Below are 14,602 nucleotides of genomic sequence, written 5' to 3'. Positions count from 1 at the left end.
AGTTTTTATCAGGCATTCAAGAATGCACTTATAGTGGTGACTGATGTTTATTAAACATGTTGCACATTTACATGAAGAGAAAGAACAAAAAAAGTCAGAGGAGGAGATGATACAAGGAGAAGGAAAGGAAGGGCCATTCAAACTAGAAGAATTGAAAAAGGAGGATGTGTAATGCCTGCTGCAGAACCCCGCCTAAAGAAAATGTGCTCTGTGCTATGCATCCGTTCCAATGTGTGCACACATGCAGTCATAGATTATTTCTTTACCACAGCCTGCTGTATCCAAACAGCTTGTGTTGTTGGGTAAATATTCCCCAATTCTTTACCAACATTCGAGCCATGGCACTTAGTGAAAATATGGCTTATGGTTGATCTGAGTGTAATTTGGTATTTCTTTGGAAGATGATAGGACAGTTGTTTGTTAAATGATGATCTTTGTGAAAAAGACTACTCCATTTTACATCTTGGACATCTCAGCATTATTTTTCGCATGTGGTTTTATTCCTGTGAGTTGGGACAGAGCGCACCAGTGATGGTGAGCCTTAGGGACAAATTGGCCATGTGTCATCATGGGTCAGTGTTCAGTGATTTCAGGTTCTGTTTAGGTCTGATCCACACTAATGGTGTATGACTCAATAGGAATTGGACTGTGGGCCTTTTTGTCACCCTTTCGGTCTGGGAGGGTCTAAGAACCATTGATTTGTGGAGGCCTGTTTTTGCTCTGGGATTGTGTTCCCTTAGGCACCTGCTGATTGGCAGCTGTTGGCTTTGCCCTCACTCGGCCCCCAGCCTATCTGATTCTTGGTGATGCTCTGCGTTCCCCTGGGAGATGGACCAAGAACCAGGGGAGCTGAAAATCCAGAAGTGCTGTCTGTCATCCTGACAGCAGGGAATCCCTGACCAGCTCAGTCAGGAGTGGTGGCACAGGTTTTCAGAGGCATCTACTGGTCTGCTCTGCCCAAACATTAGGCTTTACTTAGATAGGCATTTCTAGGGCGGCTTGGGCTAAAAGTTGCTTTTTCTACTGAAAAGTGATCTTTAAAGTATTCGCTTGCCCGATACAAGTGGGTCATTGAAACTGTAGGTTTTTGGTATAGCCTTGAAATTGCTTATTGCCTGGTGAGACTTGAAAGAGTTATTTCCAGCTGTGTTGTTCTTTGCCCTTTTCAGAGTAATTGAGCACTTCAGGAATATTAGCAGCAGTTTCCTAAAGATGAAGAGACAGATATTTTCACCCCTTTTTTTTCTCAAAAGTGGTTAAATTATTCCAAATTAATAGAAAGCATGGTATTCATTCATTCAATTGTATTTATTGAGGGCTTACTCTGTGCAGTGTACCGATCTTCCTTTTCAAACCCTTTTGTCCCATCCCCTGAATCTGCAGCATAGAGTTTAGCAATGGATTCATTTTCACAGGTTCTGATGTCACTAAAATAGGATGTGCCTGTGGGGGTGGCTTTTTGTGCTAGTGGTAATGTTTGTTTCTGTTTCCTTTTGGCAGATCAGATAACCCAGAGAGATATGGAATGCATTCTGGAAAAGTTTACAGGGGACATCATGCAAGTTCCTCCACTGTAAGACATTTTCTTTCCAGAGTCATTTTCCAGCTAAAGGAAAATTCAACTGTTGGAGGACATTTTACTTTAAGTGTTTTCAATTTTACAAAACAGCTACCGAACATAGTGTGGAAAACAGTTAGCAACTTTCTATACAAGAATAATTTTGGTGCAGCAGCTTGCCAGACATAACCATCATCATCCTCATCAACAAAAACAGAATTTATAAAATGCCTACTAGGGTTAGATTGCTGAACTAGGGTGCCTAGAAAATCTGCAGAAGCCTTAAGACATTGGCCAGAACCAAGGAACTGTGCATATATATGTCTAGACTTGTGGGCAGAGAATGTGTCTGCCAACTCTGTTAGATTGTACACTCCCAAGCATTTAGTACAGTGCCCTGCATACACAATAAATGCTAAATAATGATTGGTAATGAAGGCATCTGATCATCCTCTGGAGAATTCTAAACTCTGGGAGTATGGCATTTGCATAGAAGACACTTCTAGCGGCCTGTGGGGTCTGGTGTTGGTGATGTGAGCCCACTGTTGGGTAGAGACCGTCTCTATATGTTGCCAACTTGTACTTCCCAAGCGCTTAGTACAGTGCTCTGCACACCGTAAGTGCTCAATAAATATGATTGATTGATGTTGGAGAGCATTCCATCCCCTGAAGGCATGCGCTCCTGGAGATTCTGGCATCAGAACCCGGTGAGACCCTTCTTGAATGCAACAGAAAGACTCAGCTGAGGAAAACGGGTTGCAGAAGTGACCGTCATTATGGTCCAGACGCTAATCTCTGCAGCAGCTTCATTGGAATAGGACAACAGGAGAGAGGAGCGGGGAGAGAGGCGTGAGCTACCATTTGTATGATGTCCTTTTCATTTTTTTTCACTTACTCAAGAGAGGCAGAGATGTTTTAAGTTATAGTGTCTCAGCTTTAATACTTCAAATAATATTTTGAATATCCAGCTATTCCTTTGAAAGGACACTGAACCATCCACATGGGGTGTGCTTTTAAATGATCCCCAACTTTTTAAAAGTGCAGTTTGGTTTAGGTCAACTAAATAGTTTTAAGTGTCAAGAGAATTGTATAATAGGGCTTAGCCCCTAATTATGAGGTAAATGAAATTTTGTTTACCCTATTTCAAAGGAAAAACAGGAAGTCGTCTAGGGACGTGTCATTGCAGTATTGACTCAAATTGGCTCTAAAGGTGAAAGCTGAATTAATGAAAGTTGTCTTTTGGGTCATTAGAGGACATGCCACCCCAGTTTGCACTCTTGACTCTCCCAAGCTAACCTAAGTACCTCACTCATGACTCTCAGGTCTCTGACCTATAAACTCACTGCCCACTCAAATCTGCCAAACTCTGTTATTGAATTTATCACCATTTGTAAATACACTTTCCTTTCCTTATCTCTGGAATATTTGGCAGTTTGGGTCTGCTTGCCTGCCATATTAGATTGTAAATTCCCATGTGGAACACAAATGCTGTTGATGGTGATAATGAGGAGGTATTGTATTATATATAGCTTTATATATCACTTTCATGTTCACGTCACAGTGGTCAGTACCTCACTTTCCTTGTCCAGGCATGAAAACACGCTGTTTATTAAGATAATCTGTAGGAGAAATGCAAGATTGAAGTTTCAGGGATGAATGAGTCACTGTTGTAGAACACTTCTCATTTCCCTTGCTATAGTCTCCCACTCTCATAAGATGTAAGTTTGGGTGCAATAATGGGAAAAAAATATCGGGACCTAGTGACTTTTTTCATTCATTTTTCCCAGCTAAATTGGTGTGCGAAGATTTTTCAGGATTGTCATTTTCCTTCTGGAAAATTCCCTCTCATCCATCATTAGTATTATGGTGTCCTGTAATACCGCAGATGTTGAACAGGAAACAGGTCTGTTTTTTAGTCATTTTGCAACACCAGTCTTAAATAGCTTCTTTCCTAGAGCTAATTAAAGTGGTAGTTTATTAGTATTTATTCACTTCAGTCATACTCCTGAAGGTTTTTACATGATGGTGTAATGAAAGCACAAGTAATGACCCTGTATTTTGAAACCAAAAATCTAGGAATAGACTCTTCCCCCATTTGTACCCATAGTTACTGTCTATAGTGATATGCTATATCTCCTTTTCCTTCCGTTCTCGTTGTTTTTAAAATCCATTTTAGCTATTCAGCTTTGAAGAAAGATGGACAAAGGCTCTCAACTTTGATGAAGAAAGGTAAAACAGTAGAGGCCAAACCGGCGAGGCCAGTCACAGTGTACAGTCTCTCTCTTCAGAAGTTCCAGCCCCCGTTGTTCACACTAGGTAAGGGGAACATGTCTGAAATGCAAACCTGCCCATCCCTGCCTGTTCTTTTGTTTCAAGGAAGGGGAGGTTTAAATATACCCAGTAGCGGGTAATGTGGTCTAGTGGAGAGAGTACTGGGGTGGTAGGCCCTAAACTTGTGTCCTAACCTCTTCTCTCCGTGCCTTGATTTCTTTATCTGAACCCTGGGAGTAACAACATCTGCTCCACCTATCCTCACAGGAAGTTCACTCAGTCGGTGCTATTTATTGAACACTTATTGGGTGCAGAGCACTGGGACAAATGACATCATTGTTGTCAAAGGGCTCAGGCGATAGAGAAACCTCTACTTTGATTAGATAATCCCGGGTGAAATATTTAGCAGCAGCATACCTTGACATTTAAGGGGACATTTTAAAATGCCAATGTTCCTGCTGCTGTGGCCTTACCCCACGTTGAGGGGCAAGTACAAACTTGAAAATATTTATGATAAAGAAACCCACTTTTTGTCATTTTAAGGTTGAGATTTCTAACCTTTGGAAACCTTTAAAGGAACTAGACCAAAGTATTTATTGAAATGCCACAACCTGTCAGTTAATTTTAAATGTGTTCTTTGGGTTACTGCTGTTTGCTTTCCCCACACTCTGCTCTGCAATCTCACCAACACATGTGCTACGAGATGAATAATTTATACTCTGCCCTATAAATATTTTATCACTTGATTGTTTGCATAGTGCGTTTTTACATTTGTTTGGGGCATCATTTTTACAGAAAGTAGATATTTCATAGGGCAGGCAATTTACCATGTCACTGTTAACATTCCAGATGTTGAGTGTGGAGGAGGTTTTTATATCAGAAGCTTGGTCAGTGACATTGGCAAAGGTAAGAATGAACACTCACTTGGGAAACAATATTCCTTTTCGGTGGAAAGAGAGAAAATGCCGAGTGCCCGACCCAAGAGCTGGAATTTTCCAACGTTAACTGTAATACCTTCCTTGGGCTTTTGGTGATATAGGAGCAGCAGAAGCAGCAGCAAGATGCATGTGAAAAGAGAAAGAGAGAAGGAGGGAGAAAAGAAAGCCAAGAGGGCTATTCCTTTTCAATGGAAGGGAAGAAAGAAAATGCCATGTATCCAGCCGTGAGCTGGAATCTGCTGACTTTAACTGTAATTCCATCCTTGGGCTTTTGGCAATATAGGAGCAGCAGCAGCACAAAATACTTGGAAACCGAGAGGGAGGAAGGGAAAAGGAGGGAGTACAGAAAACCAAGGAAGTCATATTTAAGGAACAGTGGGATGGCCAGGATGGTGAGCTTTTCAAAGACAGAATAAATTACCTGTTCAGTGAGGGTGAGAAGGGGAGGTAATCAACTTCACCAGTTCCTCTGAAATTTAATCTTCTAGTTTGAGGCCAGTTGAAAGAAAGCAAAAGACTCAAGTGGGAACATCGTGAAGCACTGCTTCCTACCGATATTCTCCACTAGGTCATCTTGACAGGCATTATCACCTTAATCTGATGGGGAGGGCGAAGTGTTTAGTGGATTTTTCAGGTTTTTTCTGCAAGGAATTTTCTAAGAGGCTTTGGCCTTGGCGTTGGATCAATATTAAATGAGCTCGTTACCTATTGGGCTTCGACTTTTGTCTCTGCAGAGCTCTCTTCCTGTGCCACTGTGCAAGAGCTGACGCGAACCAAACAGGGACCATTTACCCTCGAAGAGCACGCCCTTCACGAAGACAAATGGACAATTGATGCGATAGCCCAATCCCTAGAGTATGGCATGTCGCTTCTCCCCCAAGAGCCGGCTCTTGAAGAATTCAAAGAGGAGGATTCTGAAGAATGTGCGGTGAGCCTCGAAAAGAAAGCAATCAGGTCACCGGAAAAGATTGAGTGATTGAGACATTTTTAAATTGAACTGAGGTCATCCTGGAATTCCTCGCTGAATTTATCATCTTGGAAGCGAAGGATGACATGCTGCAGTGCAAGAGAAAATGGTCCCCTCGATCTTTTTTTTGCAGAGACAAGAATGCCCACCGTTTGTTATTTCCACTCCTTTCCATTTCTGTGATGCGTTGCATTATAAATGGGCTTGTCAGCAACGTAAGCCCTTTGTCATTCCCTTGATCGGGCTGATAGGATATTTTTGTGTTTCCAGATTGCCAATGAAAATTTTAAATTAAATTTCAGGAAACATTTTTGAGGAAGGAAATAATTCACTCCCTTGTATTTAGTCTCTCATCCAAGCAGCATCAATAAGTAACTTGAACATGTTTTCTAACCTAACTGAAAACAACCAAAAAATTATGATTGCAATTTACATAACATGAATTTCCATTTTAAAGGATCAAATCAGTGTACTCTTGTATGGGGGCCTCCCACTGGGACTTTGGTAACAATTCACCTAAGGTTTGATTAATACTCTACTGAATTATTTGTAACAGTAAAATCCATGTTAAACTGCCTAATTGAAGTGCTTAAGGGCATAGCTGAAGAACTGATTGTTTCTAAAGTAACCGTTTGCCGAAACTGCATTCATTCCTTAGCTGTAGTTTTGTCAGTAACCGTCTTAAAATGAGACAAATTTGTAATTCATATTTGTTAATGAGTCCAGATCATTATCACCTGCTGATGCCCCTGATGGGGTGTAAATTGCTGACAGCGTTGCCTTGTATTTACCAGAAGGAACATCTTCTCCAAGAAAATGGAGGTCATCTCTGCCAAAATAACATCTTCAACAGCCTCAGCCCCTCGACCCCTTTTGGTGGGTGGTCCAGTGATACTTGTTAATGTTACCATTGGCATTAGAGTATTGTTAATAGTTACAGAAGCAGCCTGGCCTAGCTCAATCTGATATTATGTGACTTTCTCTGGTCCTCGGTGTCATCTTCTGTAAAACAGGGATTAAACATCTGTCTCCCCCCTTAGACTGTGAGCCCTATGTGGGACAGGGACTGTGTCTGATCTGCTTATGTTGCATCTATCTCACTGCTTAGTACAATGTTTAGCACATAGTAAGCACTAAACAATTGCCACAACTATTATTATTAGGGTAGACCACCATCAAGAACTGCTGTGTGGATTAACAGCACTGGAGCTTTCTGCCTGTTGGTTCCTTTTTTTTTTTATCTCGTGCCAAAAGTTATCCTTGAGCTGTTCCTTTTCCCCTTCTCCTTAGGCCTTGTCCAACTACATCTGGATCTCTGGAAAAACATCCATGGTACGTGTATGTGGTGTTTTTTTTTAATCTCAGTTACTTCTGTGAGGCCTAATAGTTTATGATTACCATAGTTCCATTCTATTTCCAGCATCTCCCCTGCTCCAAAAATTCTGTCTTCAATTCTGGATCAGGTGGATTATCTAATGTGAGTGTTTATTCAGCTTTCCAGTTTCTCCTCTTTTGTTTCATATTTCCAATGGCCGTATCTTTGCTCCTCAGCTTTGGAAGGTGGTTTGAGGAAACACAAATCTGTTGATTTTCTGACCTGTTACCAGCTGTGCTACAAAGTATGGTGGAGAAGGAGGTTGAAATGATTGGCTAAAAACATCTAAGTAGCTGTCAATATTTTAATCTTGATGCAACCATTCATTAAATGAAAAAATTCCTTGGATCAAGAAAGGAAGAAAATCAGAGTCCCTAGGAGATTACAAGGTGGCTAGCATGTGAACAGTAGGCCACACAAGCGCTTACTGTGTGCTGAGCGCTGTACTAAGCACTTGGATGAGTACAGTATAACAGAGTGGATAGACATCTTATGGTGTTGTGAATAGAGCACAGGCCTGGGAGTCAGAAGGTCATGGATTCTAATCTTGGCTCTGCCATTTGTCTGCTGCGTGACCTTGGGGAAGTCACTTCACTTCCTCTGTGCCTAAGTTAACTCATCTGTAAAACGGGGATTGAGACTGTGAGCCGTATTTGGGACAGGGACTATGTCTAACCTGAATTGCTTGTATCCACCCCAGTGCTTAGTACAGTGCCTGAGGCATAGTAAGCGCTTATATATAATAGTAATTATTATTATTATTACATCTTCCTGCCCACAAGGACTTCACAGTCTAGGGGGGCAGACAGTATGCATTATGGATATGTACATATGGGCTGTAGGGCTGAGGATGGGGTGAATGGAAGTTACAAATCCAAATGCAGAGTTGACGAAGAAAGGAAAAGGGAGTAGGGAGAAATGAGGGCTCAGTTTGGGAAGGTCTCTTAGAGGAGATGTGGTTTTAATAAGGCTCTGGAGGTGAGGAGAGGAGTAGTGGACACAATTCCTGCCCACAAGGAGCTTAAAGTCTAGAGGGGCAAAAGCTTGTGGTTTGTGCAAGCTCTTCCAGGAAGCGAGTTATGGAGCCAGGTCTCCTGACTGAGTCCCCAGCTCATTCCACTAGGCCATGGTAACTCTCCAAACAATATTAAGCATTTATATTGTGCAAAATTCCCATAGACATTGCAGAGCTATGTAGTATTTTCACATGATTCTGAGTCCTTGTCTGCTACTCTCATGGAGAGCTGAAATAATATATAAACCTGCCTGTTATGACCTAGAGAGCATATAGAGAGCCAGCATGGCTTAGTGGAAAGAGAATGGGCCTGGGAATCAGGACCTGAAGGCTAATTCTGGTTCTTCCAGTACCTGCTTTGTGACCCTGGGCAGGTCACTCAACTTCTCTTTGCCTCAGTTTCCTCATTTCCAAAATGGAGATTCAGTGCCTTCCCACTTAGACTGAACCCTGTGAGGAACAAGGAGCTGTGTCCAATCTGATTATTTTGTTTCTACCCCAGTGCTTAGTACAGTGCTTGGCTCATCATTATTATATGTAAACATCAAGGGACCTGATTTTCTAGTTAACCTATGTATGTGAAATCTGACTGCCAGAGATACAGTTTTTCATTTTCACTCGATAGGCTTCTGGTTTATACTATATTAGACATTTGTGACATGAATTCCTCTGAATTTTCCATATGGATTGAATGATCCAATTGGGATTGCTGTGATGTGCTGGAGTATGTACTTATCAAAGGTTGTTTTCTCCTCAATTGAGGGTTTTTTTTTCTTTCACTTACAAATAGCACCTAATGGGTGGTGCCTTGAGAGCGAAATATGCCTGAAAATGTTGTTCCATAACTCCGCAGTAATGGTGTTTTTTTAAAAAAAAAATTTCCTAGGTGGGTATGTGACCCTTTGCAAGGCCGCTGAAATTACAGAGGGATGTGTGCTGGAAATCATTCGTGGTTTCCAAAGCCCCCAATTTTACAGACAACTAGCTCATTTTGCAAATAAGGCAGTATCTGCCTAAAGGTTAAATGAATGAGGTTGCATATTCTTAACGTTTTCATTTCTCCTTGGGAAATGTTCGCTATTACCTTAGAAGGGTTGTAAAATATTGATATGGGTCATAAAAATGTGATGTAAGATGCATCCTTATGTGCAAAAGATTTCTCAGAATATGCCTCTGAAAGGTTTAGGAAATGATTTTGTTTTGGCCTATGTCATTTCTGCCATCCCTGAAGAGCTTTTCCATTTTGAAATTTGAATCCTGGAAAATAGCCATGTGTCACATTTTAAAATTCACAAATAATCTTGCCTTCTCAGTGTAGAAAACTCTTTGACTCATAATAAGCTGTATGGAAGGACTTACTGTTTTGTGCTCTTTTAGTCAATCTACACTTGGGGTAAAAATTGTACAGGGCATTTAAGCTTGTGTTTCTCTGGGAAATGGTCAGTTTTGAAAGAATCTAAATCCACCAAGTGCTGGAATATAGACTTACCGCAGTTGTCTTTAAAAGTTGAGTGTTTCAGTTACGGAAAAGATTAAGATTATCAATGGTTAATAGTTTCAGGCATCAGAATTACCATAATGACCAGATAGCTCCATCAATTAGGAGGGCTGGCTTAGAACTACTTCTGTCTTTATTATATGCAATTTCATGAGCAGCTCTCGTTTGGATTAGTGGCCCATGGTGCTTAATTGGGATCACCGTCATTACCGACTGCAAATATGAAGGACAACTGGGTGTGTGCGTTTGTAATTGGTAGCTTCTTCGTCTCTGATTTTCCAATTAAATTCATTCAGTTGTATTGAATGCTTACTGCAAAGCACTGTACTAAGCGCTTAAACACTCATGTTAATACGATCTTGGCACCTAACTGCACACGCATTAGGACTCTCTGGCCATGCAGCATGGGGGTTGGGGATGGGGGTCCACTGCAGGTCTAGGTCACGTACATACCATTATCTCGCCGGGCTGCCAATCTGCCCCCAAAATAGCTCCCAGGCTGGGAGAACTTAGAGCCAGCCTTCTAACTGGACTTCAACAAGTAAAGCCTTACTTGTGATTTTGAGAGATTCCAAGTCCTGCCCACATTTTGTAGGAAAGCGGGGGAAAGATCAGTATAAATTATTGAGGTTGATTCCATACAACATTTTTTTTTCTTCTGAAAGAGCACTTTTCTCAAGGCAGTTTATTCCTTCTGGCAGGACCACAACATACTGTTCCTAGAAGATGAATCTCTGCTGTTTTTAATGGCCTGCCAAGATGATACCTCTCAGTTGGAAACAAGCCTTACAACAGGAAATTATTCTTTAAATCTCATAGGAACCCTTTAGCCTGGTTTGGGGCTAGTGGGCAGGAGGGTTCCAGACCTGCTTTCAGGGGCTGAACAGGCAAGATTTTTGACATTTAAACACTTTGCCTCTCAAGTCCTTTGTAGGCCCAAGACACCCTGGCTTCCAAATCTTTGCTAATGGTGGCCTCCCATAAACCTCAGTTGCACTCGCTGAAAGAGGGTTACAATAAACTGAGCAACAAAATAACATAAGCTAAGTGGATTTAAGATCGTTTTGTCTCCTGGTGCTTGAAGAACAGGAAGAGTTAAAATGGGCTTTGATACAGAGACAGAGGAAATGGTCAGGTGAATGTCAAGCAATGATTAATGAAAATTGTCAACTCATCCAGTGGTGGGGAGGGTTCACCTGCTATAACCCCTTTATTAAAGTGCTTTGAATGGAGTAAACAGGAAGTTAATGAATGTTGCACATGTAGTAAAGGGTATTGCAAACCCTGCTTAAAGACAGAACAACAGAACCATGTAAAAATTTCAGGGGGTGTAGAAAAGACAACAAGGAGCAATACATGAACCATAGCTCACGTCTGGAGAAAGATTAACAGATACACAGATGTTTGAGGGGAGGAAGAAACAAAAGTAGCGAAGCCAAGAGCGAGAGCAGCATTGTACTCCGGCACACAAGGTTAATATCAGGGTTCCAATTACAGATAAAGCAACAGTGTCCCTCTATTTAACCTGAGTGAATTTTCAGTTGGAAAACTGCATTCAGTTTTGGACATTTCATTACCTGGCTTAGAGAGGCAAGCTGGAGAAAGTTCAAAGAACAGCAACAAGAATGATTAAGGGTCTATAAGGTTTGATTTATGAGTAAAGATTAAAAGAATTAAATATGTGCAGCTTAGCTAAGCAAAGACTAAGAAGAGACTCACTAAATGTCTACAAATAGCAGAAGGGTATAAACTTAAAAGAGGGAAATTAATTATTTAGAGTGGAACGAAGTATACACGCAGTAATAGAATAATAATGTAGGCTTTGTATAAGGGAAAAATTCCTGATAGTGAGATCTATTAGTTGGTATTCTACTGTTCCAGGATAGCAAGCCCTGGCTTGTTGCCTTTAGCCAGTCCCGCTGTGTCTGCAACAATTCAGTAATTGTGGTATTTAAGTGCTTACTATGTGCCAAACTTTATACCAACCACCATAATGAGGGCTAAAATAGATATAATTATGTTGGACCCAATCCCTGTGAGACATGGAACTCCATTTAAGTAGGAGGAAGAATACATTTTGAATCCCTATTTTATGGATGGGGAAACTGAGGCCCAGGGGAGTGACATGCCCAAGGTCACATAGTAGGCAAGTGATGAGGCAGGGATTAGAACCCTAGTTCTCTGATTTACAGGCCAGTGTTCTTTCCAATAGGCAACTCTGCTTCTGCTCCCGAGAGTCTGCTGGTATGCCTCATTTTTGCTGCCTTTTACTGCCTTGAAAATATTTATTTCTACTCATTTACTTCTACTTGTCTATAAATGGCATACTTATGGCCTAGTGGATAGAGCCCAGGCCTGGAAGTCAGAAGGTCATGGGTTCTAATTCAGGCTCTGCCGCTTGTCTGCTGTGTGACTTTGGGCAAGTAACTTCACTTCTCTGGCCCTCAGTTCTTCATCTGTAAAATGGGGACTGAGACTGAGCCCCACATGGGGCAGGAACTGTGTCCAACCCAATTGGCTTGTATCCACCCCAGCGTTTGCTACAGTGTCAGACTCATAGAAAGCACTTAAGAAATACCTTAATGGTAATAATGATAGTAATAATAATAATGATGGTATTTGTTAAGCGCTTACTATGTGCCAAGCATAGTTCTAAGCACTGGGTGAGATGCAAGGTAATCAGGTTTGTCCCACATGGGGCTCATGGTCTTAATCCCTGTTTTACAGATAAGATCACCTAAGGCACAGAGAAGTTGTGACGTGCCCAAAATCACACAGCTGACAAGTGGCGGAGCTGGGATTAGAACCCACGACCTCTGACTCCCAAGCCTATGCTCTTTCCACTAAGGCATGCTGCTTCTCAATAATACAGTGCCTGGCACATACTAAGTGCTTAACAAATACCACAGTTGCTATTATTATTATTGCTATTATTACCCTTGGGCATGTGATGACTTCTAGGGTCCCCTGTTGTCACCCAATCTTATAATAATAATAATTATGGCATTTATTAAGCACCTACTATGTGCAAAGCACTGTTCTAAGTGCTGGGGAGGTTACAGGGTGATCAGGTTGTCCCACTGGGGGCTCACAGTCTTCATCCCCATTTTACACATGAAGTCACTGAGGCCCAGAGAAGTTAAGTGACTTGCCCAAAGTCACACAGCTGACAAGTGGCAGAGCTGGGATTTGAACCCATGACCCCTGACTCCAAAGCCCGGGCTCTTTCCACTGAGCCATGCTGCTTCATATATATACTATCTCTCAAATCCATGGGGCCCTGAGCATGTTCTAGTCCAGGACCCCACTGATATTGAGTATGGCTCACAACTCAAAGACTGAGAGAGTTGTTTTCTATTGAGGCCCCATCAGAACATGCAAGTGATCCCAGCCCCCAGGAATTCACAATACGAAACAGAATAAAGTCGAACTTTGCCTTTATAGTGGGGTGTTGGATTTCTTGTCACCTTTTTTCAAGGAGGGCTTGCCCAATTTATTTAGTCTCTTCAATGAAAAATATCTGAATTTAAGTCATTTAGGCATTTGTTTTATTTTCAAACATTACCAGTTTCGGTCACTGTATAAGTTGTACGGATCACAGTCTGCCTTCTTGGAATACATTTGCATGAATAACTGCATAAGCTGCCTAAAAATCTGTTTCTAATGCAATTCCCTATATGCGTAAAGTATTAGATTGCCTCACCCCATTGGCTCACACATTGCTAAGGGCTTTAAGGGGATCATCAATTTGAATTATTTAATGGATGTGACAGTTTTTAAAAAATAAGAACAATACATTTTTAAGCACAATGAAAATATGGAGTTTTGGTCTCTTGCCTCTTATATTACTTGTACTTTTCCTTTGAAAATAAAAGTTCAAGTCCTCCATTCAAGCACCCAAAACTCCATATTTTCATTGTGTTTAAAAATCCCTGGGATTGCTCTTTTTTCACAATTATGGCCAAAGAAGAAAATAAAGGTAGGAAGCTGGAAAAAGAGATATTGCTTCTTAATTTTTTTTTTTTTGCTTTATGCAGACTTGAACTGAGAGAGATAAAGGTCCAAGTTTTGTGATTTTTTTCATCCATCAACACTCAAATTGCACTCGTAATAAATGCTGATGCTCATCCTCTGAGCTCAAATACTGGTCATTTTCCATTGTTTGAGTCTTGTCATTTCATTGTCGATAGTCTGTTTCCACAATGAGAGTAGAGTATGACCTAGTGGAAAGAGGATAGGTCTGGAAGTTGGGAGACCTGGGTTCTAATCCCAGCTCTGTCACTGACCTGCTGTGGGTGGCCGTAGACATGTCGCTTAATCTCTGGACCTGCTTCATCGACAGTAAAATAGGAATAAAATAGATTATGAGCAGTGAAGGACAGTGACTGTATCTCATCTCATAACCTTAAATCTGCTCCAATGCTTAGAATATAGTAAGCACTTGACAAATAGTATATTATATGTCTACAAGACTGTAAGCCCACTGTTGGGTAGGGACTGTCTCTATATGTTGCCAATTTGTACTTCCCAAGCGCTTAGTGCAGTGCTCTGCACATAGTAAGTGCTCAATAAATACGATTGATGATATATATTTGTATAAATTATAATGTAAGATGATATAATTATAATAAAATATATACTAATATGTAATATACATTATATATCTCTTGTACTCTCCCAAATGCTTAGTTCAGTGTTCTGCACACAGTGCTCATTAAATACAGTTGATTGATTGATAAATGTCATAGTTGTTAGCTCAAAGAGGCCTAGTAATAGGAATCCTCATGCGTGCATAGAGGATTTCCTTCGGAATAATATATCTTTTGTGATGCCTACCAGAGAATAGGGCAGAGACAGATCCATTTGATAGATCATAGGTATGGGAATTCTTAATAATCCAGAACAATTATCTGCTACGAAAATAACATCATTAATGGTATTTATTGAGCACTTATTGTATGCAGAGCACTGACCCAGATC

The 14,602-nt window shown here is 40.9% G+C and overlaps 1 protein-coding gene across 1 annotated transcript in view; it reads left to right on the top strand.

The window, feature by feature from the left end:
* The window catches only part of TRUB1 (TruB pseudouridine synthase family member 1), a 33,478-nt gene extending 19,705 nt beyond the window's left edge, over nt 1-13,773 (top strand). Inside the window, exons 5-10 of the mRNA XM_038758703.1 lie at nt 1,501-1,573; nt 3,735-3,874; nt 4,679-4,735; nt 5,502-5,695; nt 7,025-7,066; nt 13,660-13,773. Coding sequence (XP_038614631.1) covers nt 1,501-1,573; nt 3,735-3,874; nt 4,679-4,735; nt 5,502-5,695; nt 7,025-7,066; nt 13,660-13,665 — 512 coding nt within the window. The 3' untranslated portion in view covers nt 13,666-13,773. The remainder of the gene's footprint in view (nt 1-1,500; nt 1,574-3,734; nt 3,875-4,678; nt 4,736-5,501; nt 5,696-7,024; nt 7,067-13,659) is intronic.
* The last annotated feature ends 829 nt before the right edge of the window (nt 13,774-14,602 follow it).

Source organism: Tachyglossus aculeatus, chromosome 16 (assembly GCF_015852505.1).
Source record: "Tachyglossus aculeatus isolate mTacAcu1 chromosome 16, mTacAcu1.pri, whole genome shotgun sequence".
NCBI lineage: Eukaryota > Metazoa > Chordata > Mammalia > Monotremata > Tachyglossidae > Tachyglossus > Tachyglossus aculeatus.
The sequence above is the reverse complement of the archived record's forward strand: the minus strand, read 5'-3'. Positions and strand labels throughout refer to the sequence as shown.